This window comes from Gymnoscopelus braueri (assembly GCF_963280865.1).
Source record: "Gymnoscopelus braueri genome assembly, chromosome: 21".
NCBI classification, from domain to species: Eukaryota; Metazoa; Chordata; class Actinopteri; order Myctophiformes; family Myctophidae; genus Gymnoscopelus; species Gymnoscopelus braueri.
Window position 1 is genome coordinate 23434106 of NC_137623.1, and position 27100 is coordinate 23461205.

General features: G+C 42.4%; 3 protein-coding genes across 5 annotated transcripts in view; all 3 read left to right on the top strand.

Moving 5' to 3' along the window:
• The first annotated feature begins 510 nt into the window (after positions 1-510).
• Positions 511-10433, top strand: agtr1b (angiotensin II receptor, type 1b). The gene is made up of 2 exons (XM_080418491.1): positions 511-644; positions 8040-10433. Exon 2 carries the CDS (start codon positions 8145-8147, stop codon positions 9231-9233), a length of 1089 nt encoding a protein of 362 aa, XP_080274617.1. The 5' UTR covers positions 511-644; positions 8040-8144; the 3' UTR covers positions 9234-10433.
• A 281-nt stretch (positions 10434-10714) lies between these two features.
• Positions 10715-19858, top strand: cpb1 (carboxypeptidase B1 (tissue)). Its single transcript, XM_080417234.1, has 11 exons — positions 10715-10885; positions 12467-12542; positions 13042-13166; positions 13699-13798; positions 13898-13996; positions 14188-14292; positions 14409-14519; positions 14671-14761; positions 15409-15611; positions 18463-18547; positions 19527-19858. Exons 1-11 carry the CDS (start codon positions 10821-10823, stop codon positions 19709-19711), a joined length of 1245 nt encoding a protein of 414 aa, XP_080273360.1. The 5' UTR covers positions 10715-10820; the 3' UTR covers positions 19712-19858.
• Positions 19859-23549: 3691 nt separating this feature from the next.
• gyg1b (glycogenin 1b) overlaps positions 23550-27100 on the top strand; it is a 439315-nt gene continuing 435764 nt past the window's right edge. For all 3 annotated transcript variants that reach the window (XM_080418221.1, XM_080418219.1, XM_080418220.1), the window contains exons 1-4: positions 23550-23671; positions 25882-26017; positions 26115-26289; positions 26809-26971. In XM_080418221.1, the coding sequence (XP_080274347.1) occupies positions 23665-23671; positions 25882-26017; positions 26115-26289; positions 26809-26971 (481 nt within the window). In that variant the 5' untranslated portion in view covers positions 23550-23664. The remainder of the gene's footprint in view (positions 23672-25881; positions 26018-26114; positions 26290-26808; positions 26972-27100) is intronic.

The following is a 27100-nucleotide window of genomic DNA, read 5'->3' on the forward strand; positions in this document are numbered from 1 at the left end:
AGTACAAGGAGAGCGAGACTGGGCGAGGGAGGAGAGAGAAAGAGGAGGCAGGGGTGCCGAGGAGAAGAGGAAGAGAGAGACGGAACAGAGCTGATCTTGTGCAAGACTTGTGTGTGTGTTTGTGCGTGTGCGTGTGTGTGTGTGTGTGTTTGCGTGCGTGCGTGCGTGCGTGCGTGTGTGTGTGTGTGTGTGTGTGTGTGTGTGTGTGTGTGTGTGTGTGTGTGTGTGTGTGTGTGTGTGTGTGTGTGTGTGTGTGTGTGTGTGTGTGTGTGTGTGTGTGTGTGTGTGTGTGTGTGTACGCGCGTGCGTGCGTGTGTGTGTTTGTGTGAACAGTGGACAATATGCAGCTCCCTGGCTCCAGATTCATTCATCACTGGAGAGTGAGTATGTGTACGTGCGTGTGTGTGTGTGCGTGTGTGTGTGTGTGTGTGTGTGTGCGCGTGTGTGCGGGTGACTTAGCGAGGTTTGTGTGTCAGCCAGTATTCCGGCTCATCTCGCTTGTCCAGTTAAGTTGAATCAGAAGCACTGAGTGGCACACTATGGTGGTCTCTCTCTCCCTCTCCCCCTCTCTCTCTCTCTCTTTCTCTCTGTCTCTCTCCCTCCTGCTCTGAAAGCATCAGCAACCCTCTGGTTCAGCACCACAGGTAAGAGCTTCTCACTGTTTCATTCTCACAAAGAGCCTTTTACAAACCTATTCCTTTTTAATATTGCTTTTGTTTTCTCACACTTAAGAGGGGAAACTAAATCCTCTCTCTATTTTACTTTTTTCGCTTTACATACAGTACTGTACCATTGTATACTGTTAAATGACAAAAGGATTCTCAGCAAGGTAGCTTCTTCACGTTCTATTTGGTGTGAAAAAGCTGTTTTTTACTTTGATTCCATGAAATTAACTTGTGTTACTTTGGAGCTGATATCTAATAATGAAACAAAAGCAAAGTGGGGGATTATTTGTATTTCTTATATTATTTTATTTCTTTCTGTCTTTTCATGCCAAATTAATTGTTAATTAACTTGTTGGTGTGAAAGTCCTACAGGCGTGGACACAGAGACGAGGTCTTTAGCCACGTAGAACCCTAGTATATCTGACTTGGGTCCCCAAGGGGTCTTTAATTAGCCCACTTCCTTTTCCCTCTACACCGAATGTCAACTTTTTTTACGACCTGCCCAGAATAGGGACGCTGTGGTTCCCGTGGTTAAAAAAAACAACAACATCCAGCTGTGTACGTGATGTACGGGGATGGGAAACATCCTACACAGTGTGGTATGTGAAACCTACTACTGGGAAAGGATGTTTTTATCCATACTGTGGTTGACACGCAGAGACCCTGGGCTCCCTATAGACCAGAATGCCCACTTCCTTACATAAATATTTTGCTCTCCATTCTTTTGATAATCCTGCACTTATGAAAGATTCAGTCAGTCCCCCTGGACGGACTGGGGAAGGGAGAGAGAGAGAGGAGGGGAGAAATTAGATAATAGGCAAAGGGTTATTGTAAGAAAGAGGAGAGAGAGGCAATCCTGAAGGGAAATGAATACGAGGCTGTCAGGAGGAAGATAGAACCAGTTAACCCATTAAAGGTCCTGAGGCCTATTCTACAAATGTCTTCTAAATCCTAAACAGTTTTCTGATGTTGCTATATCAGTGGTGCTTAAACGTATTCATGTGGAGGACCCCCAAATTGATATGTATTTGGTCGCGGACCCCTATCTGAAAAAAATGTTGTTCCCTAGGGACCCCCAGAAGCAAAGATTTGAGTAAAAAAAGGAAAAAGATATATATATATTCAAAGATTTTTTTAAATAGCCAAAGTATAAAATATGGTTAAAGTGGTTAAACGATTGTGATGCAAAATTCCCGGTTTTAATGGGTTAAAAAGTAAAGACTCAATATCGGTGAGACTGAGAGAGATAACGATGAAAGAGACAGTGAAAGAGCAAAGCAATATCAGAGGAGATGAGAAAGGGTGCGCAGCCGGCTGAGGAAGGAGAGATTAAAGGAGGTGTAACTTGACAATGAGCGGTTGCTGACATAGAGAACGCGTGGCGACCCTCCCTGGAGCTCGACTCTGTTGTAGACAGAAGGCCGTACTGTAAACCAAAGCCGTCTTGTCTGATCTCTTTCATCATAGCTGTCCTGCAACTGTTTTCAGGGTGAAAGCGAGCGTATAGCTGTCATCTAAAGCACAAGTTCCCCAAATGGACAAATTTTTATGGCCCGCGAGTAAAGAAAATCACAACTTTTCATCAATTAAAATATAATCAAAAAAAATTTCAAGATAAAATAAATAAATAAAAAGAAAGTTTAAGAAGTATTGAAAATAGCAGATCTGCAAGCTCACAACGCGGCGCGAAGCAACGCGCTGTGAGCTCGTAGATCTGCTATATTTTCACTTGTTTGGGTCCCGAGCAAACTAATTTCTCTTTTGGGTATTGAGCTAAAAAGTTTGGGAACCAGTGATCCAAAGTATAGCTCCAAGTTGTAAATATCTTGTCACAGTCAGGCGGAAACCTGTAGCCCTTGCCCTAACCCTTGTCCAAAACAGTTACTTTACAAGAAATGGAAAAGAGAACCTGATGTGTTCCATTCGGATCCAGTGTAGTTATTATTTAGTCACAGGCTCTTGTCAATACCGTTGATTGGTCAAACATTTATAAAACCCTCAGACAGACTGAACCTCTTTCAACCTGGCATCCTTATTTTTCAGCACGTTATACACATTATAGGCCAAGATTTTCAGACATTTTCGAAAATAGTATCTACAATCTCGCAGCTTGTCACGTCACGGCGCGTTGTGAGCTTGTAAATACGTTATTTTTGCTACTTTTGTGCATCACTGATATATGACAAAGCATAAAATAGGGCATTCATTAAAAAAAATATATATAATAAAAAAAAAAAAAAAAGAAGATACTGTAGGCTACTGCCCGTGAGGTACAAATTATAGTATGTATGTATAGATAGATAGATAGATACCTTTATTGATCCCACGGGGGAATTTCGCCCAGAGGCAGCACAGCAGTTGAGTTACAGAGTTACGGGTACAGAGAGGGAAAGTACTGACGTATACAGCAATACAAAGGCAAGAAAAACGATAAGAAGCACCGTCATACAGAAAAACACGATTCAACTATCCTGCACTATGCGGGAAAAAACAACAACACAAGGTTGTATGTACAAAACCCCACTGATGAGCTAAGTGTTGTTCTAGTGAGAGAGAGTGCGTGCGTCATGTTTCACAATAAAACGGCAAAGCGCAGGAAATGCAGGAGGAGAGTTGGTTGGTTCACAGCCAGACGTTTGCCCAGTTTTATTGTGACAAGTCACATGGAAGAACAGCTTTGGAAAAAGAAGTATGCAGACAGGCTTTCTAAAGCCTACTGTTTGTTTCCATTAGCTCCAATCCCCTTCATCACCAGTCTACCAGTCTTCTCTCTCTCTCTCTCTCTCTCTCTCTCTCTCTCTCTCTCTCTCTCTCTCTCTCTCTCTCGTGTATACAATGTGCCATTTCAGAACTTCACAGGCCCTGCCACTGACAATTCATGGTCAAATCATTGGGAAATCCACACCTTTTCACGGAGAAAGTGGGACATTTGCCAGCCCGTGCGAAATGATGGCAGGTGTGAAATAGTGTAAATTCAAACAAAGGCTAATCAGGTGTGAATATAGGGGAACACTGTGGCTTTTCAGGGAAAGATCAGGGCAATCAATCAATGGCACATCTGTAAGTTGTATATATATTCAGTCAAATATTGTGGCATTGACACACATTCAACAGTGAATTATATTGGCCATAAATGTCCACAGAGAGATGTGCATTTCTCATTACAGGAGGTATGGCTGCTAGTAGCTATTAAACAAACTGTTCCTTTCAGAATTAGAAACAACTTGTTTGAACATGCCTCAGTACATTTCAGGTAGTATAGGTGTAAGTGAGCCGAAAGTCAGTAGCTTGTGATACAAACTGTTGACCTAAACAGTTAGTGTATGTGTACAGTATATAGTCATCCATTTCGTACAGTAGCCTATAGTTCAAATTAAGAAGGAATGATAAGAATTGGATATCTCACAAAACTTCCAAAGGCAAATATCTTAAAATAAAATATTTATATCAAGTTGTGGGTGGGAATTCAGCCACACCTAATCTGCACACAACAAAAATACTGAGTTAATGGAAAAATATATAATAAAACAATATAATAAAATTAACAGTGGTACGTTTGATTTAGGTGTACCACTTAGAAAGCATTGATATTGCTACTGACTAGTGTAAATGCTTGCTATTTGGCTCGCCTAAATCAAACTGATTATTACTAGTATCTGCCAGATATCTTTATTCTAACTATGTCCCTTCTGTGAAAGCGGTCCATTAAGCTATGCTTGTTCGTTGCTTTACTGTACGGGGGGAAAAATACACCAAAATGATAGCGTGATCATTGTTTAATAGTGTGCATAGTCAGGGATACTGCTGACGTAGTGTGTGTTTCCAGTATAAGAAAATGGACTTCATAATGGAGTTATATAAATCATTAACTCCATCAAGAAGATATTTTAGTAGTGCTGCTGTGTAAAGCAGATGGCGATGCTCAAGTCAGAGAGTGGCCTGGTGTTCAAGGCCAAGGGAAGCCTCGGATAGCTCTGTTGATGGGAACTATGATATTAACCACAGTCACATCAAATCCCCTAACAAACGTAGAGATGTTCAACTACTTTGTGTTTAGCTTTAAATAAATAATTCCCATGAGCCCCATGAATGAAGGGACTGGAGGCAAACCTTCTGGAATATGACATTTAACCACTTAATCCCTTTATACTTTGTTGACTCCCAGGGCTCTATACTACAGTAGATCCTCTAGTCTAGTGTTTCCCAGGACAGCAATTCACTGAAAGATTTTGTCTATATATATATATATATATATATATATATATATATATACAGTATATATAGCAACATAAGTATTTCAGAAAACCCTTAGGATTTAGAACAGTGGTTCTCAAAAATAGCAGATGTACAAGCTCGGCTCTGAGCTTGTACATCTGCTATTTTTGAAAACAAATTTTGAAAAAGTGTTTTGAAGATTTTGAAGATTTTTGCATTTTTAACACAAATCTTCTCTTCTGAGGGGGGGGGTCCCTAGCACAAAACATTTTCAGATGGGGGGTCCACAGCCAAGTACTTTTAAAGGGATACTTCACTTTCACATAAAATAAACATTTAAAAAATATATTAAAAATAAATGAAAAAAGTAATGGAAAAATCACGGCCCCCTCACGCATTAGAGTGTCCTACTAATGTGTGAGGGGGCCTTTATTTTGCCATAACTTCTTTCATTTTTTTTTAATATTTTTTTTTAATGTTTATTTTATGTGAAAGTGAAGTATCCCTTTAAACATTTTGGGGGTACGAAAACATTTGAGAACTGCTGATTTAGAGTAAAGGAGCGGCGATATCGGCCAATCAGCCATTGATGCTCAGTGAGGAAAAAATATCCCTCATGTTTCTCCCAGTCATCGAATTTGTCATCGAGCATTCCCTTTGTCTCGTCCAAGTGGAACGGGACGTCAATTTCACGGATCCTGTGAAGTGGTTGTTTACCTTCCTGTCTGTGGTCACCCAGGCTTTATGGCTTTGCATCTGTAATGTGCCATCCCTGCTTATACAGCCCTCTGCTCACTGGCCACATGCAGCAACCCTTGTAAATCACCTGCCTCCTAGTTACCTTCTGTCAGCGCTACCTGACCTTTATTATGGGGCTCACTTACATAGGATAGCTGCTATATAGGCAGCAATAACTCTGAGCCATATGATCAGCCTTGTTTGGATTCCACCCCCCCCAAGCCCAACCCACCCCTTACATCTGACTTTGTGCATCTCCCCTGTGGAAAAATACTGCGGGTTAAAATGCCACCCCTTCTAATAATGGCCGTATGGTATGTGGGGTGGTGTAGGATTTCTTCGATATGTCCGTGCCCGGCCTGCAGGGGGAAGGAATTCCCGAGATTCTCTGTTTTAAACTGTTTAAAATCCCTGAAATGGAAAAGCGATACGTGTTTAGTCACTCGCAAACCTTAGAGAGCTTAAAATTTACAGCCACCCACTGCTATACTCATTAATGAAAGAAAACACATCTAAATCTCAGCCATGACATCTGTGTTGGTGCTTGAGTCTACTACACCAGGTCTGTGGGGGAAAGAGATATTTCATTATCCTGTTGCCCTTGGCATGCAGACATCTTCCATGCTGGACATTCCCCACATCTGCAATTGATATGGATGTCAGTTTAAACGCAATATGTTTTTTTTTTTTTTTCTCTTTTTGAAGAATGCATCCGTCCACCTGAAGCGGTCAAAACTGGAAGATAAAGTAGCTCTACACTCGGACCTCTCACTCAATGTTCCTCTGAATACCAAGCAGAGAGCGTTCAGAATGTGGATAGTACCATTTAAAATGTACAATTTAGGCATTTAGCAGATGCTCTTAATCCAGAGTGATTTACAGTAAGCAAGGAAAACACGAGGTAATACATCAAATGCATAGAAATAGTCATCTAGGATCCATCAGTCTAAACAGTATAATATCAAAAAATATCAATAATCTATACATTGAAACTATACACTATAGGATGGTCTACAAATGACCTGGCATCTGTCTACATAACATGCATAACATTTTAGCCTTTGCATAAGCCTGCAAGGTCGTCAAGGCTAGGGCAAGTGCTATAGTAAAACGTTTAAACAGTGCATTCAATGTACAGTAGTGGTTTTCTGTTTTCTCGTGCACACAACAACACCCACTGCAACAAGGCTACATTTATCTCAACACATTTTTCATACTGATAAAACTGTGTAGTGTGTATGTGATATCATCATTTGTGATTTGGAAATAGGGTGGGCGCTGGGCGGTGGGGGGAATGTTTTAAGCTAGAATGCCATCTTGTGGCAAGACACTGTGTCAATTCCTTTCCTGTTCCCATCACCAACGTAGGTAATGATTAGCCTGTATGGAAAAGCATAATACACTTCACATTCAACTGTTCATAACATCTTTGTTTCAAATTAGTGTTGTTGTTGTTTTTCTTTTCAATATTATTTTTTACTGCATTTTTCCCCATTATTAGTTTTTTATATCTACTGTATAACCCCATTCAAGCTGTCATTTAAAATAATTAGTACAGTAAAAGAAACAGTCTGTTAGTAGTAATAGCATTCCTCGGGCCCATTTTAATATTACTATATCAGCACGGGCTAATGACGTACATTAAGCTATTCTATTAAACATTAAGACTCTCTGAAGCACAGGGAGACTATGAGTTTTCCTTCCCATTTCACATTCTGCCCTTACAAATGAAGCAAAACCATAGCCCCGAGGCGAATTTTCTGCAGCACACAGGTTTGATTTTCTCACAGAGCGAAGTTTCCACATGAGCCGAATCCCCGCTGTCCTGTTTGTTTAGGTGTGTGCTGATTAGAAGTTCCCATGCTGGGTATCTCAGCTCACCGAGGGTTTGAAACGTGACATGTCTTTTACAGTGACTGGAGCCTTTGCTGCTCCCCCCCCCCCCCCCCCACAGTACCTCAGCGCTTAATGGCGTTGTTATCCAAGCACGCACTTTGGCATGCAGTCTTCATTAACACAGGTCATAACACACGGCATAAATGTTCTCTTTCCGGGTGCTGACAGTCCGCCCAGATGGACGCAGCATTTGATAAACACTGTACAGTTTTACTGTTGCTATTCATTAGCAAAGTGACGTTTTTAAAGGAAGAGACAGAATCTGGGCCCTCGGTGTAACGATGTTTCAAAGGGCATTTTTTGGAATATTGAATAACATACAACATCTGTTTTTGATGGCCTCTTATTTTACAGAAATAACATAAAGCGTCAGGACGGTTTTAATGTGCAGGTCTTTAATGAGCTAGTGTAGGGTGAGCACTTTCATGGGCGCTCGTGTGGATTAGCGTTTATGGGCCGTGCCCGCGGTAATGATGGCTCTTCCCCTAGACTGTCTGTGACATTTTTGCTGTGTTTCTTTTATAGGACTCGCTGAGCCCCTCGCCCAAGGCCCGTATCAGTCACCACAGACGCACCCTGCCGACAGGGCCCCCGGTTTTAAAGTCCCAGGACCTGGCACTAAAAGGGAAAATGAAGAATACAACGGAGGCAGCGACAGACGGGATAGATCTGAGTTGTGGCATGTCTGGGAGCCATGAATTCATCTTCACCATGGTTCCCGTGGTCTACGGCTTGAACTTTGTGATTGGCATTGTGGGCAACAGCATGGTGGTGGCAGTCATTTACCGCTACATGAAGCTGAAGACTGTGGCCAACATTTTTGTGCTCAATCTGGCCATTTCCGATATCACCTTCCTCATCACCTTGCCCATGTGGGCCATCTTCACTGCCACGGGCTATGAATGGCCTTTCGGGAGCTTCCTGTGCAAGGCCAGCGCAGGGCTGGTCATTTTCAACCTCTACACCAGCATTTTCTTCCTCACTGCACTCAGCATCGACCGCTACCTGGCCATCGTGCACCCGATGCGCTCGCGCAGGTCCCGCACCGTGGTGTACGCGCGCATCACCTGCGTGCTGGTGTGGATCTTCGCCTTCCTGCTCAGCTTGCCCACGGCGCTGACCCGGGACGTGTACGAGATCACCAACTCCACCACGACCACGGTGTGTGCCATCCTGCACAAGGACAACAGCACCATGAGGCTGAAGGACATCCTGCTGGCCACCAACCTGATGAAGACCCTGCTGGGCTTCCTGGTGCCCTTCCTCATCATCATCACCTGCTACTGCCTCATCGGACGGACCCTGCTGGTCGCGCGGCACATCAAGAAGAGCGCCCGCTCGCGGGAAGACGAGGTGCTGCGCATGTTGGCGGCGGCCGTCCTGGCCTTCTTCCTGTGCTGGGCGCCCCACCAGGTCTTCCACTTCATGCAGGTCCTGCACCAGATGGGCGTGCTGCCCCGCGACTGCCACATGCTGGAGATCATCGACACCGCCATGCCCTTCACCATCTGCATCGCCTGGTTCAACAGCTGCGTCAACCCCATCCTCTACGGCTTCGTGGGAAACAACTTTCGCAAAAACCTGCTGCGCCTCTTGCGCTGCTCTCCCGGAGGAGTGATGGGGCCGCACCCCAGCATCAGCACCAAGATGAGTTCGCTCTCCTACCACGCCTCTGAGACGCTTGGCCTCACAAACAAAAACAAGGCCTCCGTTAAATGAGAAAGGATCGACGGCGAAAGCTCACGTCTCCATCGCTCTTTTAAGTTCTTCATGGGGCTCGGGTTGGAGACATTCCATGATTTTAGAACCCCAACTGTATTACCAAGCACTGAACCATGCAGACATGGCTATGTCCTGTTGAATGTTGTATTTCCCATCCTGCCACGAGTTAGTCTGAGAGACGTTCAGCACCTTGCACAACACTGTTCATTCAGCAGCTGATGAGCACACGCCACACCGCACGCACACACCATGCTTTCACACTCCAGGCCTCAGAGGAACATGTACAGTACTGTCGCCAAAACAGTCATTATTATGCTCAGTAATCAACTATACACTTCATAAGAAAAGATCAGCGTATGGGGCTGCCACGTTGATCGATTCATGACTGATGTCCTATCCCAGAAACATGACCACTATTGAGTTATGCCTAATTTAAATGCTCGGTCGTATGATGGTGTCGCGTGCCACAAATAGCAGATCTACAAGCTCTCAACGCATCACGTCCGTGACGCGCTGTGAGCTTGCAGGTCGGCTATTTGTAGCACGCAACACCGTCATACGATGAAGTGTAAATCAGGCGTCATGCTATTTCATTATGATGACAGTGTGGTGAAACTCATGCCCTGGTGGTGAAGATGTTGCATGACTACAGTTCCTTTCGGCAGTTCAACAAAGATACAAAAGTTCAAACTCAAGAAAATCACAATCTAGCTAAAGTACATACACACACACACACGTATACCAACTTGTGCTCCATCAGTAATCAATAACTCTGATAATTGTCCAGAAATTGTGGAACAATGACTGGACGATAGTCCTCGCAAATGCTTGATGTAAAGTATTTGTCAGCAGATATTCTATAGCACTACGATAGATGGCGTCTGTAATGCTATATATGATATTGTCAAATGATGTGCTCATTGTGGCTATGTATATAGTACGTGTATAATAATAAGACAGATATGCAGTAATCTGAGATGGTGCAAAGATGTGGGAGAAACGTGTATGAATAAATAATGAAATGACACAAAAACTCCAGGTAGGGTGATACTTGTCCATAACTGTGGTAGTTGTCTTTGTGGTATTTAAACATGATGATGTTGAATTATGTGGATATCGGTTTCTTTTTCTATTCTGTAAGTGTATAGTTTGTGAATTTATGAAAATGATATGAATAAAAATAAAAAAAACACACTACTGATCTGGTAGGCTACATTGTTTGTTGCAAGTAATGCTCAATACCCATGAAAATGTGACGGTGAACAAAAGTAACAGAATCCTAAATTAGACCATGCAAGTTTTCGAGAAATGTTTCAAAAATAATCTGCTGTGGCCTTGGCTGAAGGTTTCACCCAACAAAATGTGCATTTTGCGTCTGTTAATTATTGAGCGTGCAGCATTGAAGGACTCCAAAACGCACGTAACGCCAAAAAAGAAAAAAACAGGTGCACTGCCATCAGTACAGGTTGTGCTAGAGGGAAACATGGCAGGATTGCTACATCGCTGATTGGGATTGGTGGACACACTGAGGGTCACAGGGTATAAGTACTGCCCTGCGGTCAGCTCAGCCTCACACTGGCAATAATGAAGGTCCTTCTGCTCCTCGGATTGGTGGCATTTGCCCTGGCTGACATCACCCGCTTTGAGGGGTAAAGTCTGAATCTTATTTTTTTATGAAGCAAAAAGGTAATGATTTGGTGTGTTTTGTGTGTTTTCAGAAGGCAGATTGTATATTACTTTATTTATTTCATAAAAAGTAATGACACAATTATGGCTTTACATGACATTGCCGGTGCAGTAGCCAGTGTAAGTTGATGGTACTGCCTTGATGGCTTTAGCCCTCATACATGGAAAAAGAAAAACCAGAGAAGCAAATTATTCATCAGATTTAATATGTGAACATTAATTTGTCCTTAGACCAAGATAAAAAAGCACATTCACAAGAATGTTAAATTCCCTTACTCAGGGGCCTTTCTGAGGTATTATGCAATGTTGCACAATACTTGAATAGAGTAAAGATGAAATGAAATATGTGTAGACTTCTGAAAGTATTATAACAGATGCAAAAGCTTATAAGTACCTATCATCGGCATCATAAATCATTCCATGCGGCTTTATATGCCATAATTATGTTCATCTGCTTTCGCCTAGCCAATATTAATCCATACATTTGTTTAAATAGAGGTGAATACAGACCCCCAAAAGTATGAAATAGAAAATAAATATAGATTATGGTGAATACATGAGATGAAACAGCAGGGGGGTTTGGTGTTAAAGTTCACATTAACTACTGTCCAACAAAGTACTAATACCTCAGATTAACATCCTGGATTAACAGCAGAGATACATTTCTGCAACATTATGTGTACCGTTCACTGTATACATACATACAAACCTCGAATGTCATAAATTTAGGTGCAAGACCTTTGCTCCTTTTTAGGGTACAAATGCCAGGGCTGCAAGGCCATAAAATAAAACAATACATTGAGCTTAAGGGTAAAAGGATGATTTCATTTTTCATACGTGGTTTGAAAAAAACAGCTGATTATTTCACTAAAATGCCAAACTGTGGGAGCGTGATGGCCATGGAATTCCTGCCCTGGTACATGCTATCTCCATTTTTCACATATTGAAACAATGTACTGTTCACAAACCTGTCTGTACAAACTTCAAGGTAGTTTGTGTTCTTTTCCCACTGTTTTGTAATCATCCAGTACAAGCAAGGCTTGGCTATTGTAGCAAAATCTTTGAGATTTATGGCATACTTAAACCCCAGCATTTTCTAGGCCTAGGGGGAACATTAGCAGCAGATCTACAAGCTTGTATCGTCCATTTTTAGTGAAGAGATTTGGTGTTGGCGTAAAAAGCAGTCCAAGTACAGAGCCAACTCGGGTCCAGTTCAGGGTTTAGTGGCTGGTTTAGTATACTGGTTGGCTGGTACTAGATTTGTCTATCGTCATATATTGTCCAGTTGTCCAAAAATTCATGCAGTACCAGACTGAAAATCGAACCCACCACTGGTTATGTGCACAGCACTTTCAGTGTTATCCAATAAGAATTGAGAATCTCAACAAAAAAACACTAGTTTCTACTCTAAAGGCTATATTGAGAGGAAAGAGGCAGAGGAGAAAACATGTGAAAGCAGCTGCATGGGGCCCCAGGGTAGCCTATCTAATGTGTTGAGGGCCAAATGTGTATGATTTTGTGTTCTTGGCTTTTCTGAACAATAGTGAGAAAGTCTTCCGTCTGAAGCCTGTGCTTGACGAGCATGTGACCCTCATTAAGGAACTGAGTGACAGCATGGAGGTACAGGTCCCCACACACACACACACACACACACACACACACACACACACACACACACACACACACACTTTGATGTGCTATTCTCACTGCACTACAGCACTACAGGGGTTAAATTGGTTTGTTAAAGGTGATACTAGCCAATTGAACTTGCATTCTCAGGCTATTCCAGTCAGTACAGTGTAGATTGTGCAGATTTAAATTCACTTTATCTTCTTTATTAAAAAAACAAAACACTGACTAGCTTTTATGCATTTTAAGCTATGAGAACTCCCATAATAATCCGACAATAAGAATCACATTCGGAATCCTCACCTTGCCAATTGAGTGATTGAGAAACCCATTCATATTGTGAGCGTGTGCGTGCATGCATGCGCGTGTGTGTGTGTGTGTGTGTGCGTGTGCGTGTGCGTGTTAGTGAGTGAGTGAGTGTGAAAGAGCTCTGAAGAAAGCCAACTGAGTATATCTGCACTGAAGTGTTTGTCTGTGGCGCCCTCTGCAGGTTGACTTCTGGAGGCCTGAGAGTGCTGAGCTGGTGACCATCGACATTGATGTGGACATCCATGTCCCTTCCGCCCACGCTGACATGGTGTTCACCATGCTGCAGCAGAGTGGCATGGAGCATGAGTAGGTCACTCACACAACACACACCTGTTTCTCATTTCCTCTTCCACCATGAAAATGAATGTAATGCTTCTCTAACCTATTGTGCGTACATACTGTAGGCCTACTCCCAAGCTACGTACAGTAGAGTAGGCTATGCTACATGTGTCTACATACAGTATATTTGGATGTTTAAAAAAAGAAATATATATATATAAACACATTAACCACTGTCACCCTGGCATCCCTAATGGGCATGTCATTATAAGCGGAACATTCTCAAACCTTTCAGAAATAGCTGAAATAGCCGATCTACAAGCTTGCAGAGCGGCTATTTCCACGATTCGTCTTACGACTAAGATAGGGCTTAAGTTGTTAAGAGCATGATAGCTGCATTATTGTTGGTGCGTGGGCAAAAGTGCTAGTACTGTGCCACAGTTCATAAGGCTCATTTATACTTCATTTATATAAAAAAAATACTTTTGATGAGCCGTCGACAAATTATTACGAATTATGAATTAGGCTTTACAGTTGACTGATGGACTCTGTTCTTCAGGGTCCTCATTGAGGATCTGCAGGCCTCCATTGAGGCTCAGGCGGACAACAAGCCCTCCCCTAGAGCTCACAGCTACACCAAGTACAACAGCTTGGACAAGGTCAGTCTCTTTCACTCTATTTCTCTTGTCTCTCTTTCTCTCTGATGTCACTCACTGATCTGATGTCCTGATCTTTCTTTGACACTTTTTTGATTTCAGATCCAGAGCTGGATCGCCTCCATCTCCTCCTCCAGCGAACTGGTCAGCAAGCAGGTGATTGGCAACAGCTACGAGGGACGCCCCATGACCGTCCTCAAGGTATTAAATGTTCTTCTTTCATTTCATCACAGACCAGGCATTTATAAGAGAGAATTTTTTTATTAGCTATTTTAAAATAATTATGACTGGTCTGTTTATACTTAGCTCAATATCTCTTGACTTAAGAGGGAGTATAAATTAGGCTTAACAAACCTATTAAGACCATATGCCTTCACTTTGACACCCATTAGCTCGGCAAGCAGACTGGCGCCACCAAGCCCGCTGTCTTCCTGGACTGTGGCATCCATGCCAGAGAGTGGATCTCCACTGCTTTCTGTCAGTGGTTCGTGAAGGAGGTAAAGGAAGATGCCCAGATGGGCGTAACCACTACACCTGTCCTATAGCCAGTAGGTGAGGCAGATCGTAGTTTTCCATGCCAAACTCACTTCACTTTCTGCCTATACCTCCTCAGGCTCTGTCCACCTATGGTAGCGATGCTGAGATGACCAGCCTGCTCAACCAGATGGATGTCTTCGTCCTGCCCGTCTTCAACATTGACGGCTATGACTACACCCACAAGAGCGTATGACGGACATTCACTTCTACATCTGTTCTTGCACACTGTAACCTAATGGAAGCCAGGCTGTATCATAGCCAGGGTAATATTATATAATGTTTAGTTTATTATTGTGCATTTCAGTGTGTTTTCTGTTGTTTTTTTCTTGGAAATGTAGAACAGGATGTGGAGGAAGACTCGTTCTAGGAAGTCTGGATCCGGCTGCATTGGTGCTGACCCCAACAGGAACTTCAACGCTGGCTGGTGCAGTAAGTATATCACATATATCAGTGGATCTCAACAACCTGTGGGTCGGGACCCCAGATGACAGTAAAGTGACAATTTATAATGACTTTTAAGACCTTTTTAATACCTAAAAAAATTTATGAAAATAAATAAATGAAAAAAAGACTATTACCGCATCAAAAGTAATCAACAAACTATACTATAAAAACTGGTCCAACATTGGCCAAATTGTCAAATAATATAAGAAAGAGGCAAGCATTGTGAAAATAGCAGATCTACAAGCTAGCAGATAGAAGATCTACAAGCTCACAACGCCTCGCGTTGCAGGCTTGTAGATCCGCTATTTTCACAATATTTATCTGTGGAACCGAGTCAAACTATATGTAATGCCTCAACTCCTACAATGCCAAGTGCTTGTCGGGGTGGGCGGGGTCCCCAGTTCAGAAATCCTTATTTTGGGGGGGTCGCAGCCTGAAAAAGCTAAGAACCACTGACATACATCTTGAGGCGCTTACAACTCATTTTGAACGCAACAAAACTGACGTCTCACCCCCTGTCAAAGCTTTCAGTGTTTCACACATTTGAAGACTGGGATGAAATCCATTGTCATAATTTGTTCCGTCTGTTTTTTTTTACAACTTCTCTCCTCCATCGTGTGATTTCATTGCAGCTACCGGAGCCTCCAGCAACCCCTGCAGTGATACCTTCTGTGGCTACAAGCCCGAGTCTGAGATCGAGGTCAAGAATGTTGCCGACTTCATCCGCAGGAACAAGTCCGTCATCAAGGCCTACATCACCATCCACTCCTACTCCCAGCTGCTGCTGTTCCCTTACTCCTACACCTTCGACCTGGCAGCAGACCACAGCGAGCTGGTCAGTCCAACGTCACTTATTATTTATTATGCAGTAGTTTATTATACTGGTTATCATCAGTGGTGGAAAAAGTACTCAAATTTTTTACTTAAGTAAACGTAGCAATACTGCTACGCAATACTGCTACGCAATACTGCTACGCAATACTGTAGAAATACTTTTACTTGAGTAAAAGTACAAAAGTATTGGTATAAAAATGTACTTAAAGTACCAAAAGTAGAAAGTACTCATTATTAAAATATTTTGAAAATATAAATATATCACAATGCTCCAATTACACCACTGCTGGCTATACATTAGAGTGCACATGTTTTAAACAATAGATTTATTTCAAGATATTATGTTACTTTTCAGAGGAATTGTGCTTGGCAGTAGCTTTGATCAGTGGTTCTGAACCTTGGGGGGTCCCCAGATGACAGTGAAGTGACAATTTAAGGACTTTTAAGACCTTCTTAATACCAAAAAAAAAGAAGGAAAAAAAATGACGATTTCTGCATTAAAAGTAATGAACAAACTATACTATGAAAACTGGTCAAACATTGGCCAAATTGTCAAATAATGTGAAAATAAAGCTGGAAGTGGAACCAGGTCAAACAAAATATAATGCCTCAACTCCTCCTAGTGCTTGTTGGGTTGGGGGGGTCCCTTGTTCAAATATGATTATTTTTGGGACCCAATCTACACTGTAAACTCCTCTGTGTTCATTTAAAGAGTTTACAAATGGAACCACATGGACTCCATTTGGTTCCATTTGCACAATCTGAGAGTTATCAGAGCCGTACCTCCTCAAGCACCCATGGGGGTCACCGGACCCCACTTTAAGAACCACAGGACTAGACTCCTGCAGAGCCTCACCGTAAAAAAAATAGTTTTTGAAAGTAATGTGTTACTTGAATTATTAACTGTAATATTAGCCAATCAGTAAAAGTAATCCGGTATGTTTCTTTGTTACTCTTGAGAGTAATATTATTACATAATGTGTTACTTATGTAATTTGAACTGACAATATACAGTAGTTCATACAGTGAGTACATTCCAGAGTGTTGACCTGAACATCTATAGGAGCACAATGCTCTTGATTCAACACAAACCAGAACAGCACAATCCACTTACAGTAGGCCTGCTGTTCTTTCAGAGGAATATCTTAGATGAGTGGTTCTCAACCTTTTCAGGTCACGACCCCCCCCCCCCCAAAAATAATCTTATTTTAACTGGGGACCCCCCCCCCCCCAACCCCCCAACCCTTATGAGCACATGGAATGTAGGAGTTGAGGCATTACATTTTGTTTGACTCGGTTCCACAGATAAATATTGAGAAAATAGCCGATCTACAAGCTCACAACGCCTCGCAACACAATGTGAGCTTGTACATCGGCTATTTATTTATTTTTGCCTCTATCTTATATTATTTGACAATTTGGCCATTGTTTGACCAGTTTTTATAATATAGTTTGTTGATTACTTTTGATGCAGTAATGGTCTTTTTTCTTCTTTTTGTTGAGATCCAACTTAAAAGTTCTTAAATTGTCACTTCACTGTCATCTAGGCACCCCCCTCAATAGAAAATCATGTGGGGACCCCCCCGGGGGGTCCTGACCCACAGGTTGAGAACCACTGTCTTAGGGGTGAACAAACGTCTTCAGCAATGACCAAGAATTATCCATCCGTGCACCATGATTGTCACAACCCAAGCCAATGTAGAATTAATTAATTAAATAATTGAATAATATATTGACAATATAATTGACAATAATAATTAAAAGCTAAAGGGTTTAAAATGACTCTAATTAATTAATTAAGGCTTCATCAATGGAACATAGTGGAAGAAACAAAGATGCTTTGAGTTGCCAAGCAGGGAACAGAAGAACAAACTAAATACTGAATGTATTGTCAAAAGGCTTGTGTCGTAACATTTGTGCCGCAAAGCTGCCAAAGTGTATTATCTCTATTAACTTGTGTAGTTTGTTGAGAAAAACTTTCGCACACCTAGGATAAAAGGTTTAAGAGCAGGCGCATAGGCAAACAAGTGCACATCAATAATAAAAGAATACGCAGGAGTACATTTATTTAAGGAGAGGCAACGTTTCGGTCACCGATGACCTTATTCAGGCATGAATGCCTGAAGCACAGTCACATTACATTTCACAAATGTCATTAGCCATAAATTACAAATATATTATGTGTAGAGCACGCACGTCACAGGTGTTCCCTTTGTCCCTAATTATTTCCCTAATTATTTTCAAGTCGGGTCCCTCGTGCAAGAGTGAGACCCAACCCATATACCATTATCACACTTATCTGAATCCATATTTAGCTGCCGCAAAGTCCCTGATCGCCTGGCTCATGTGGCTCCCTCTCAAAGGAAGCTCTTTTACCTGTAATCGACATCTCGCCGGGGCGTCCGAGGGCTGTGCTTTAACACTCACACCCTTGCTCCAGCTCTCACACTGACTGTAGTGGATCACACATTCCTGTCTCCCCATTACTCACTTCTAACCCCCCCCCCCGCCCTTCCGATGTTTTATAGAACAAAAGAGCTCCGGGAGTCCATCCTATCTGATCTCTACATCCTCAAATGTACTTCCCTGCTTGTGCATTTCTCTCATTTCCTGTAATATTGATTTTTAATATATCCAGCGTCTTGGATGCTGCATGCTGCAATCCCAATTCCATACCGTACATGCACTTTCTAGATTTCTAACACATACTTTACTTACACTTGTTTCATATAGTACACTCTATACAGCATACAACAGAGAGTAGGGTTAGGTTAGTTAGGGTACAGGGTGTTTGTACTGTACTGCTGTATTTTCCATGTCTTTATTTTGTGTGTTCCATCTCTGCATTATAGATGAAGGTTGCAGTGGAGGCTTCCAGTGCTCTGCAAAGCCTGTACGGTACCAGATACACTAGTGGACCCGGCGCTGCTACCATCTGTAAGTACTACAATAAATGTTGCAGCCAAACTATTTTCCGTGCTAGAGAAGGGACATACTGTACTGTACGGTAGGAGGGCGTTGACAAGATGCTTGCTCTAGGGCCCTTTTTACGTGATGACCACCATTGCGTCTCATGGCGTTTTCACAATGTCTAAGCTCACGCATGCACAGTAAAATTGCCAATGTTCATTTAACCCATGCACGAGAGTGTAAAAACTGACCATTACGCCTCCATTTGGGTACATTTTTACACTCTTTAGTCAGAGGATTTTCTTATCTAGCCTCTGCACTGTCTTCATTCAACACTGCATGTGTACGACAATTCTGTCAAACCTAGCATTTGTTTAAAAACAAACTGTCCATGGCTGTCCTGATTCATTATCACTATGCTATCTCTCTCTCCTCCTCTATCACCCCCCCTCTCTCTCTCTCCCTCTATCACCACCCCTCTATCACCCCCCTCTCTCCCTCTATCACTACCCCTCTCTCTCTCCCTCTCCCCTCTCCTTCTCTATCACTCCCCCATCTCTCTCTCTCTCCCTCTATCACCCCCCTCTCTCTCTCTCTCTCGCTCTCTCCTCCCTCTCTCTCTATATCTCTCCCCCCTCCCTCCTTCTATCACTCCCCCATCTCTCTCTCTCTCCCTCTCTCCCTCTCTCCCTATATCACCTCCCTCTCTCGCTCCCCCCTCTCTCTCTCTCTCTCGCTCTCTCCTCCCTTTCTCTATATATCTCTCCCCCCTCCCTCCTTCTATCACTCCCCCATCTCTCTCTCTCCCTCCCTCTCCCTCTCTCCCTCTATCACCCCCCCCCCTCTCTCTCTCTCTCTCCTCCCTTTCTCTATATATCTCTCCCCCCTCCCTCCTTCTATCACTCCCCCATCTCTCTCTCTCCCTCCCTCTCCCTCTCTCCCTCTATCACCCCCCCCCCCCCCTCTCTCTCTCTCTCTCTCTCCTTCTCTCTCTCCCTCCCCTCAGACCCTGCCGCTGGCGGTTCAGACGACTGGGCCTATGACCTGGGGGTGAAATACTCCTACACCTTTGAGCTGCGCGACACCGGCCGCTACGGCTTCCTGCTGCCCGAGTCTCAGATCAAGCCCACGTGCGAGGAGACCATGCTGGCCGTCAAGTACATCACCTCCTACGTGCAGAAGACCCTCTAATAGAGAGGCTGCCAAGAAGACCCCTGCCTGCCAACTCCGGCTCCCCTCTACCCAACCCCCAATCCCCCTTCACCCTCCCAACCTCTCAGCCGTCCTCAGCCCGTATCCATGGATACGGGGCACCACCCGCCATGTTTTCTCACTGTGCTTGACAGAATGTCAAGATGAGTGCAAACAATAAAATCAATGATCCATCCCCACTACTCGCTGAATCGATTCAAGTCCAAGTGTGTGTGTGTGTGTGTGTGCGCGTGTGTGCATGCGTGTGTTTGTGTGCACTGTGCATGTGTGTGTGTGCATGCATGCATGCCTGCGTGTTTGTGTGTGTTAGAGAGAGAGAGAACAATGCAGTGTGTGCTGGACTAAACTTTTGTAATTTTGCTGTCAAAATACACATGATATGCTATGTTTTTTTGTTTTGTTTTTATCACTATACAGGCGTGCATACTTACAAAATCAATATCTACGGCAGAAAATGATTGGAACTTATTTGAACGATTACTAAGCCATGTTTGTAGCTTAAAAACATCCTCCATGTCCTAGACGAAAAACTAAACAAGGTCAGACTTATAATCCTCGGAACCCATTCAGGGACTCTGGGTTGAGCGCTTAGGTTCCTTAATAACACCTACGTTATGCAATCCTTTTGAATCATGAATGAGAATGAGAAACAAAAAGGACCCACAGACACTTTGTAGCCTACAACACCGTAAAATCCTGAGTGTTCTGAGAGTGTAAAATGGACCCGTATTGGCCTTTGAGGCTGGGAGATCCCTCCTGTGAACTGGCAGTGTTCCAGTGGTGGTTGTGGGGGGGACTATCTATCTCTGAGGATACTGGTCTGGCTGTGCAGTACGTGACAGCCATACAGTATTGACTCCATGGCAGCGTCTGTGCTCTGCCAACCATGTGTGCCTGACTGGAGAATATAAATGGCCAAAGAGCTGAATATTTGAACCTAACAACAACACTGACCCAAATCTTAAAAGCAAAAGAGACAAATATGAAATAATGTATTTATATGTGATTCGTTAAAGTTAAATTATCGTGCAAAAGTTTGTGAATGGTGATGTGCTGTTTTCTTATTTTTGGAATGCTTTTTTATTTGTTATCACATTAGTGTAACCATTGATCGATTGAATACTTTATTAGTCAGAAATGTAAACAGGTACAGTCAGACATGTAGGCTAAAGGATAACATTGTGGTCCTATGTACTCAATTCATCAACATAGCATAAAAGTAACACAATAATACATATCATCAACAAATATAAAACACTATAGGCCTATGTACAAAGGAGAACAGTGGAAAATGTCGCCAGTGAATGTCACCTCCTTTCTATGGGAAAATTGAGTTACCTCCCCTTGTGGTCTCCTGATAGATGGATTTTCAGGCCTGTTTTGAAAGAAGCCAAACTTATAAATGAACATTAAAAGCATGCCTGTGAAAGTTTTAAAGAAATACAAACAATGGCGACACACAGTAGGCTACACCTCTCCTCTCCTCTGGATGCTGAGCCTTCCCTCAAGTCTGCTCAGACAACTAGAATAATTCATTGTTATGTTATGTAATGTGAGTGAGCAGAATGACCTCTAGAAGTGGTAGTGACTCCTATCTATCTGTGTGATGTCCTTTGTTCTCCGTTCCACTAGATGGCGACAACAGAGCAAATATAATGCATAGAACATTTTGTCCCTATATATAATAATAAATAAATATAAAAACTAAAAAACATGACTGTCCCTGATAGACTGTAAACTTAATGTTGAATAAGCTGGCCTCATGGCACAGAATTTCTATTAGGCTACTGCTACCAGGAAAGCAAACTGATGTAAACAACTGAGACTACATGTACAAATATGTTGTTGACACTTAACAGTCCACGTGTACTAAATAACTAAAAGGAACACACAGCTACTTTGAATAAGTATTGCACATTGAGACATTGAGTGGCAGGGATAGCTTGAAGAAAGAAAAACAACTAGTACATTTACTCCTGTACACTTTTGAGGATTTTTACTACTATTTTTCTACTGGAGTGTTTCCAATTTCAATACTTTTACTTCTACTCCACTACATCTTATCTCAGAGGCAAATATTGTACTTTCACTCCACTACAATTATTTGAAAACTTTAGTTACTAGTTACTTTGTAGATTTTGATTATTATATTATCATATTATATTATTATAAAACATGCATTAACCACTTCAGCCCTGAGGCTATTTGATAATAGCCTATGTACAAGCTCACAACGCGTCAAAAAAATGAGGTACAAAATGTGAGTACTTCCACCACCACTGTTAAACTCTGTGACCTTTGTTGGCATTTAGCAAGGAGGAGTGGACCTGTGCTCAGTTGGGCCAGGGTGGTGTTGCCATATTTTGTGAGAGAATAAGCAACCAACCAGGTCTAGGAAAACAAGCCAAGAAGCAACTATAGGCTACATGAGCTTGTAGATCTGCTATTTTCAAAAACTCTTGCAATACAATGTGGGATATTTTTTTTAACATTCTAACAACACAAATGCTTCCTGGCACAAAACATTTTCATGAAAATATAAAAAAAAACACTGGTTGAAATAATAATGTTTTTTTGGAAGCAAGCGTAAATAAGCAAGTACACTTAGAAATAAGCCCAAAAAAACAACAAAAAGCAACTTACAGAAAAAGGAGCCCAAAGTCGCTTATAATAAGCCGACATGGCAACACTGGTAGTCTTGGGGTGCGTTCGGATATGCGCACTCCAGAGAGTTATGACCATAGATATATAGAAAGGCTAGATGGCTCAAGGGGGCGTTGCAAGCATAGAGGTATAATATAACTAGAGGGCGGATTGCCCCGCCCCCAGCTATCATTTCAATGAATGTGCTCAGTGGCGTTTTGAAGCACCCGGAAACCTGCCGGAAGTAGAATTATTGGTTCGATTTTGTATCCCATAGAGTTATGAGCATGCGCACTAGTGTCCTTTTTGCGTTCTACGGCAGCCCGTGTGTCAAGGATTGAACGCGATATATTTATTAAATACACTCGAGATGCCTATGTATAACTAAATGCATATGTGTTTATGTATAATATGTTTACATATTTATATGTATAAATATAAATATCTCTCAGCATGTTTTGCGCGTGCATGTATTTCTCCCCGCCTGCAGTTCCAGCTTTGGCCACTGGGGTGGCAGCTTCAATGTTTCTCAGCAACTCTGGGGGCTTGGTTGCAAGCGTAGCTCAACCGCGGCCATCTTGCGACGGTCATTCATAACATTATGTCTATGGGGCATATACTTTGAAATAACCATAGCGTGCTCAATTTTCATCCGATTTTCAAACGGTTTGGTGTTTTGTAAACACCAAAGATGTAGTTTTGATACTGCATACTTAATTATATATATTTTAAAAAAAAACATGATTATAATTATAAGTATGCAGTGTCATAACTACATCTTTGGTGTTTACAAAACACCAAACCGTTTGAAAATTGGATGAAAATTGAGCACGCTATGGTTATTTCAAAGTATATGCCCCATAGACATAATGTTATGAATGACCGTCCCAAGATGGCCGCCATGTGGCAACGTTGTACTCCATTGGCCAGCAGCGCGGGTGAGTCATCTAGCCTTTATATATATCTATGGTTATGACCATAGAGTTAAATATGACACTAGCGTTGACTCCCATTGTAAGAATGCTGTCTATCTCAATGAGATAGTTCCAATGATTGGAACTATCACCCATAGCAGACGCGTTGTCAGCTTGTAGATCTGTTCTTTTACGACAAGCTGCACCGTCGTACGATACTGCCTAGTATAAAGGTGGGTGTGTCCAGACGGTCACGTGATCCCAGCCTGTCATGCTGGTATAAATCCACCTCTATCATTTTTAGCTGGTCTCTTTTTCCTCCTCAGGTTATTTGTCCTGTATTTTAAGTCCAGGACTAATAACTCTACTCCAGTCATGGCAGGTACGTGAAATAAAATCTCTTTAAATGTGATTGTTGTTCGATTAACCGAGAAGACACGTTTTGGCTTTGTTATATTGGTGGACACACACTGAGGAAACGTGCTGGTCTGCATGCCCTTACTTTTTAATTAGCCATGTTGTCAGTCACCCTCGAGTCCATAAGTATAAACAGAAGTAATCGTTAAAGTACATTTAGGGTTGCCTTGCCAGCTTTTGGTCCTGTTTATTTGTTGTTGTAAAGCGTTGTAGTGATGTATATTTAGCTTAGTTAGCTGTATAAACTTCTCTCTCACTTCAATGGGAAGTAGGGTTGTGCAATATTAAAATGTGGCTTTGCTGTATGACTGTGCAACATGTTCTTGAAGTGTGTGTCAGTCAAGTCAGTATATGTAGCTTTTAGCCATCTTTTAGTCCCATTTAGTTGTTGTAAAGAGTTGTGGTGATTTATTTAGCAGTATAAACTTGCTGAAGTGAGTCTCTCTTTGTAATCAATGGGAAGTAGGGAAATATAGGCTAGTGCAACAACATGAACATGTGTGGCTTTGGCTTTGCTGTGTGACTGCAACACGTACGTTCTTGAATCAGTGTGTCAGTTGAGTCAGAGTTCAGTAAAAGTTAGCCACATCAGGGCTAAGTAAAAGTAAGCTTTTAAGTTGCCTGCCATCTTTTATAGTCCTGTCTTTTGTAGTGGTGTTGTATATTTTAGCTTAGTTAGCTGTGAACTTACTGAAGTGAGTCTCACACTCACTGCAATGGGAAGTAGTGTGCTATAGTCAGTGCAACATGAAACCGTGGCTTTGCTGTGACAGTGCAACATGTTGTATTTTTTCTTACTTATGAGGTTATTCAACACTTAAAAGGGTAGGCACAATAAGCTAAGGCTTCAGCCTACACTTTTTTTGGGTCTATATTTTCAATGATCACAAATGAAGGCATTGTATTGCCTTTGATGACCAAAATACATAAAGTCAGTGTCAGTCAAGTCGAGTTCAGTTAAAGTTTGCGTTCTCTGCCCCTGGAGAGAACAGACTTTCACACGTAGGCCTGTCTGTCTGTCTGTCTGTCTGCATGTGGAGTGGACATAGTGTGGAGTGGACAGTCTGTTCCAAACACACTCGATGAAGCAAAGCAATCCCTGAAGGCATGACAACATCATGTACCCGACCAGCAGCCGCTGTCACTAGCATGAAACACGAGCCATCCAGCTAGCGAATCTCTCTTTCGTCGAAACCGTGTATTACTTTACTATTAAGGCATTAATTGTACAGTACAGTATGTCCACCCTGTCACTTGCATGTAACATTACTTCATTAAAACCCGGTAGTTGAATAGGAACTGGAGGGGGGCGTGTGTGTGTGTGTGTGTGCAGCAGCATGGTTGGTTATGTAACTAGAACTGGAGTTAGAATGCAGTGATCTTCCTCCCGAGCTGCTGTGCCTGTGTGACTGAAATTATTGCCCTCTGTTTGTTGCTATGTGTTTGTTTGAAGATATATAAATATCAACCGTTGGCTCGTTTCCCAGCATGTATATTTGATGATATATGCGCCAAGCATTGGCTCTAGCAACCAATCAAAATGGGGGGCGTCCCCGGGCGTGGAGGAGGAAATAAAGTGGGGTATTGTACACAGATGGGGAGGTAAACTTGGCAACTGACTGAGACATGCAGTCAGTGCCTCAGGGTTGTTCATGGTTTGAGCTGGGAGTGTTGCACATCAACAATACATTGTAATATTATTTGGACAGCTGTTGCATCTTCCCTTTGTCTCCTCAACATTACACAACAAGATGTAATAACCAGAACATGGTACAACAACCTGTCGAGACTGTACAATTTGTCCAAGATAGGGCACCGGTTAGGGTAGCAAAAAGGGACATAAGAAAAGGGAGAAAAATCCACTAAAATGTTTTGCTTTATTGTTTAATTAGTTGTAATTGTATTCTTGCTCTGTAAAGCAATTTGAGCTGCATTTCATGTCATGAAAGGTGCTATACAAATAAAGTTTATTAATAGAAATTATCGATATTCATGATGGCAACATTAAGCAAAATATATGGGATGATCATTTTAGCCATAATTGTGCAGCCCTAGCTTATATTCTACCTTTTATTTTAAAAGATTTACTTGGTGTGGTAATATAGTTTGTTTATAGTAAAGTGCAACAGATGAATAAATTGCAAGCCTAATGCAAAATGTCTGTTCCCTACACAGCCCAAGCTTTTGTAACGTTGGCTACGAATGACAACTATGCCAAAGGAGCCATGGTCTTGGGCAAGTCTCTGCGCAACCACAAAACCTCAAAGAAGTTGGTGGCACTCATCGGACCACATGTGTCAGATCCTTGCCAGTAAGAAACCTCTCAATCAGGGACATCCCATGATGACATTTTTTTCTTTTCTTTTTTACTATTCAGCTATTAATTCCTGAGCTGTGTGGTCCATTAGGTCTGTGCTGAGAAAGATCTTTGATGAGGTGAGGATCGTGAATGTGCTGGACAGCGGGGACACCGCTCACCTGGCCATGATGAAGAGACCTGATTTAGGCGTCACCTTCACCAAGCTGCACTGCTGGACCCTCACACACTTCTCCAAATGTGTCTTCATGGATGCAGACACACTGGTGAGAAATCTGGATGTCTTTGTCTGCCCCTTATTTCTTTTTTGTTAAAAATCTGATAAGGTGTAACCACCTGGATTTGAACCCAGGTGTCCCTTGTGGGAAACCCATACATCAACTGTTCATCCAAAGGGGTATATAGATATTAGTTTTCTGGGCCTCGGCCAGGGCTACTCTGCAGCTACATTCATCCCTGTATGACCCTGCCCCACCCTCCGCCCCGCCCTCCAGAAGTCCAATCCTGGACAAGTCCTCAATGTAACCACCTAGATTTGAACCCGGAACTCCCACATGGGGGGGGAATCCCCCCATGACCAGAGGAGATATTAGTCTTTTGGCCGGCGTGAGTGTGATGGATTGTTCTTACAATAGCTGACTGAAGTAATTGTTGCGCACTGAGGGTACAGCTTTTTCAAATGCATGCTTTACATAATTCTCACCTTAGGCTTTATGCGATGTGCGATGTGTATCGTTTGACTGTTGGGGGCCTGTCTGTTTTTGTTGTCTGTGTGGACATCCCAGGTGGTCTCAAATATAGATGAGCTGTTTGACAGAGAAGAGTTGTCAGCTGCCCCTGATCCTGGCTGGCCCGACTGCTTCAATTCCGGTGTGTTTGTTTTCCGACCTTCTATGGAGACATATGGCAAGCTTCTTCAGTACTGTACAGAACACGGCAGCTTTGACGGTAAGCCAGGAAGCGTCACATAAGAAGAGGAGTGACAACACTGTCACTTGTGTCACTTCTCTTCTTACAGTATGTCATTGCAGTTCTTGTTTTTTGTTCTGCCTAAGATTTGTGTTGCAAGTGTGGCTG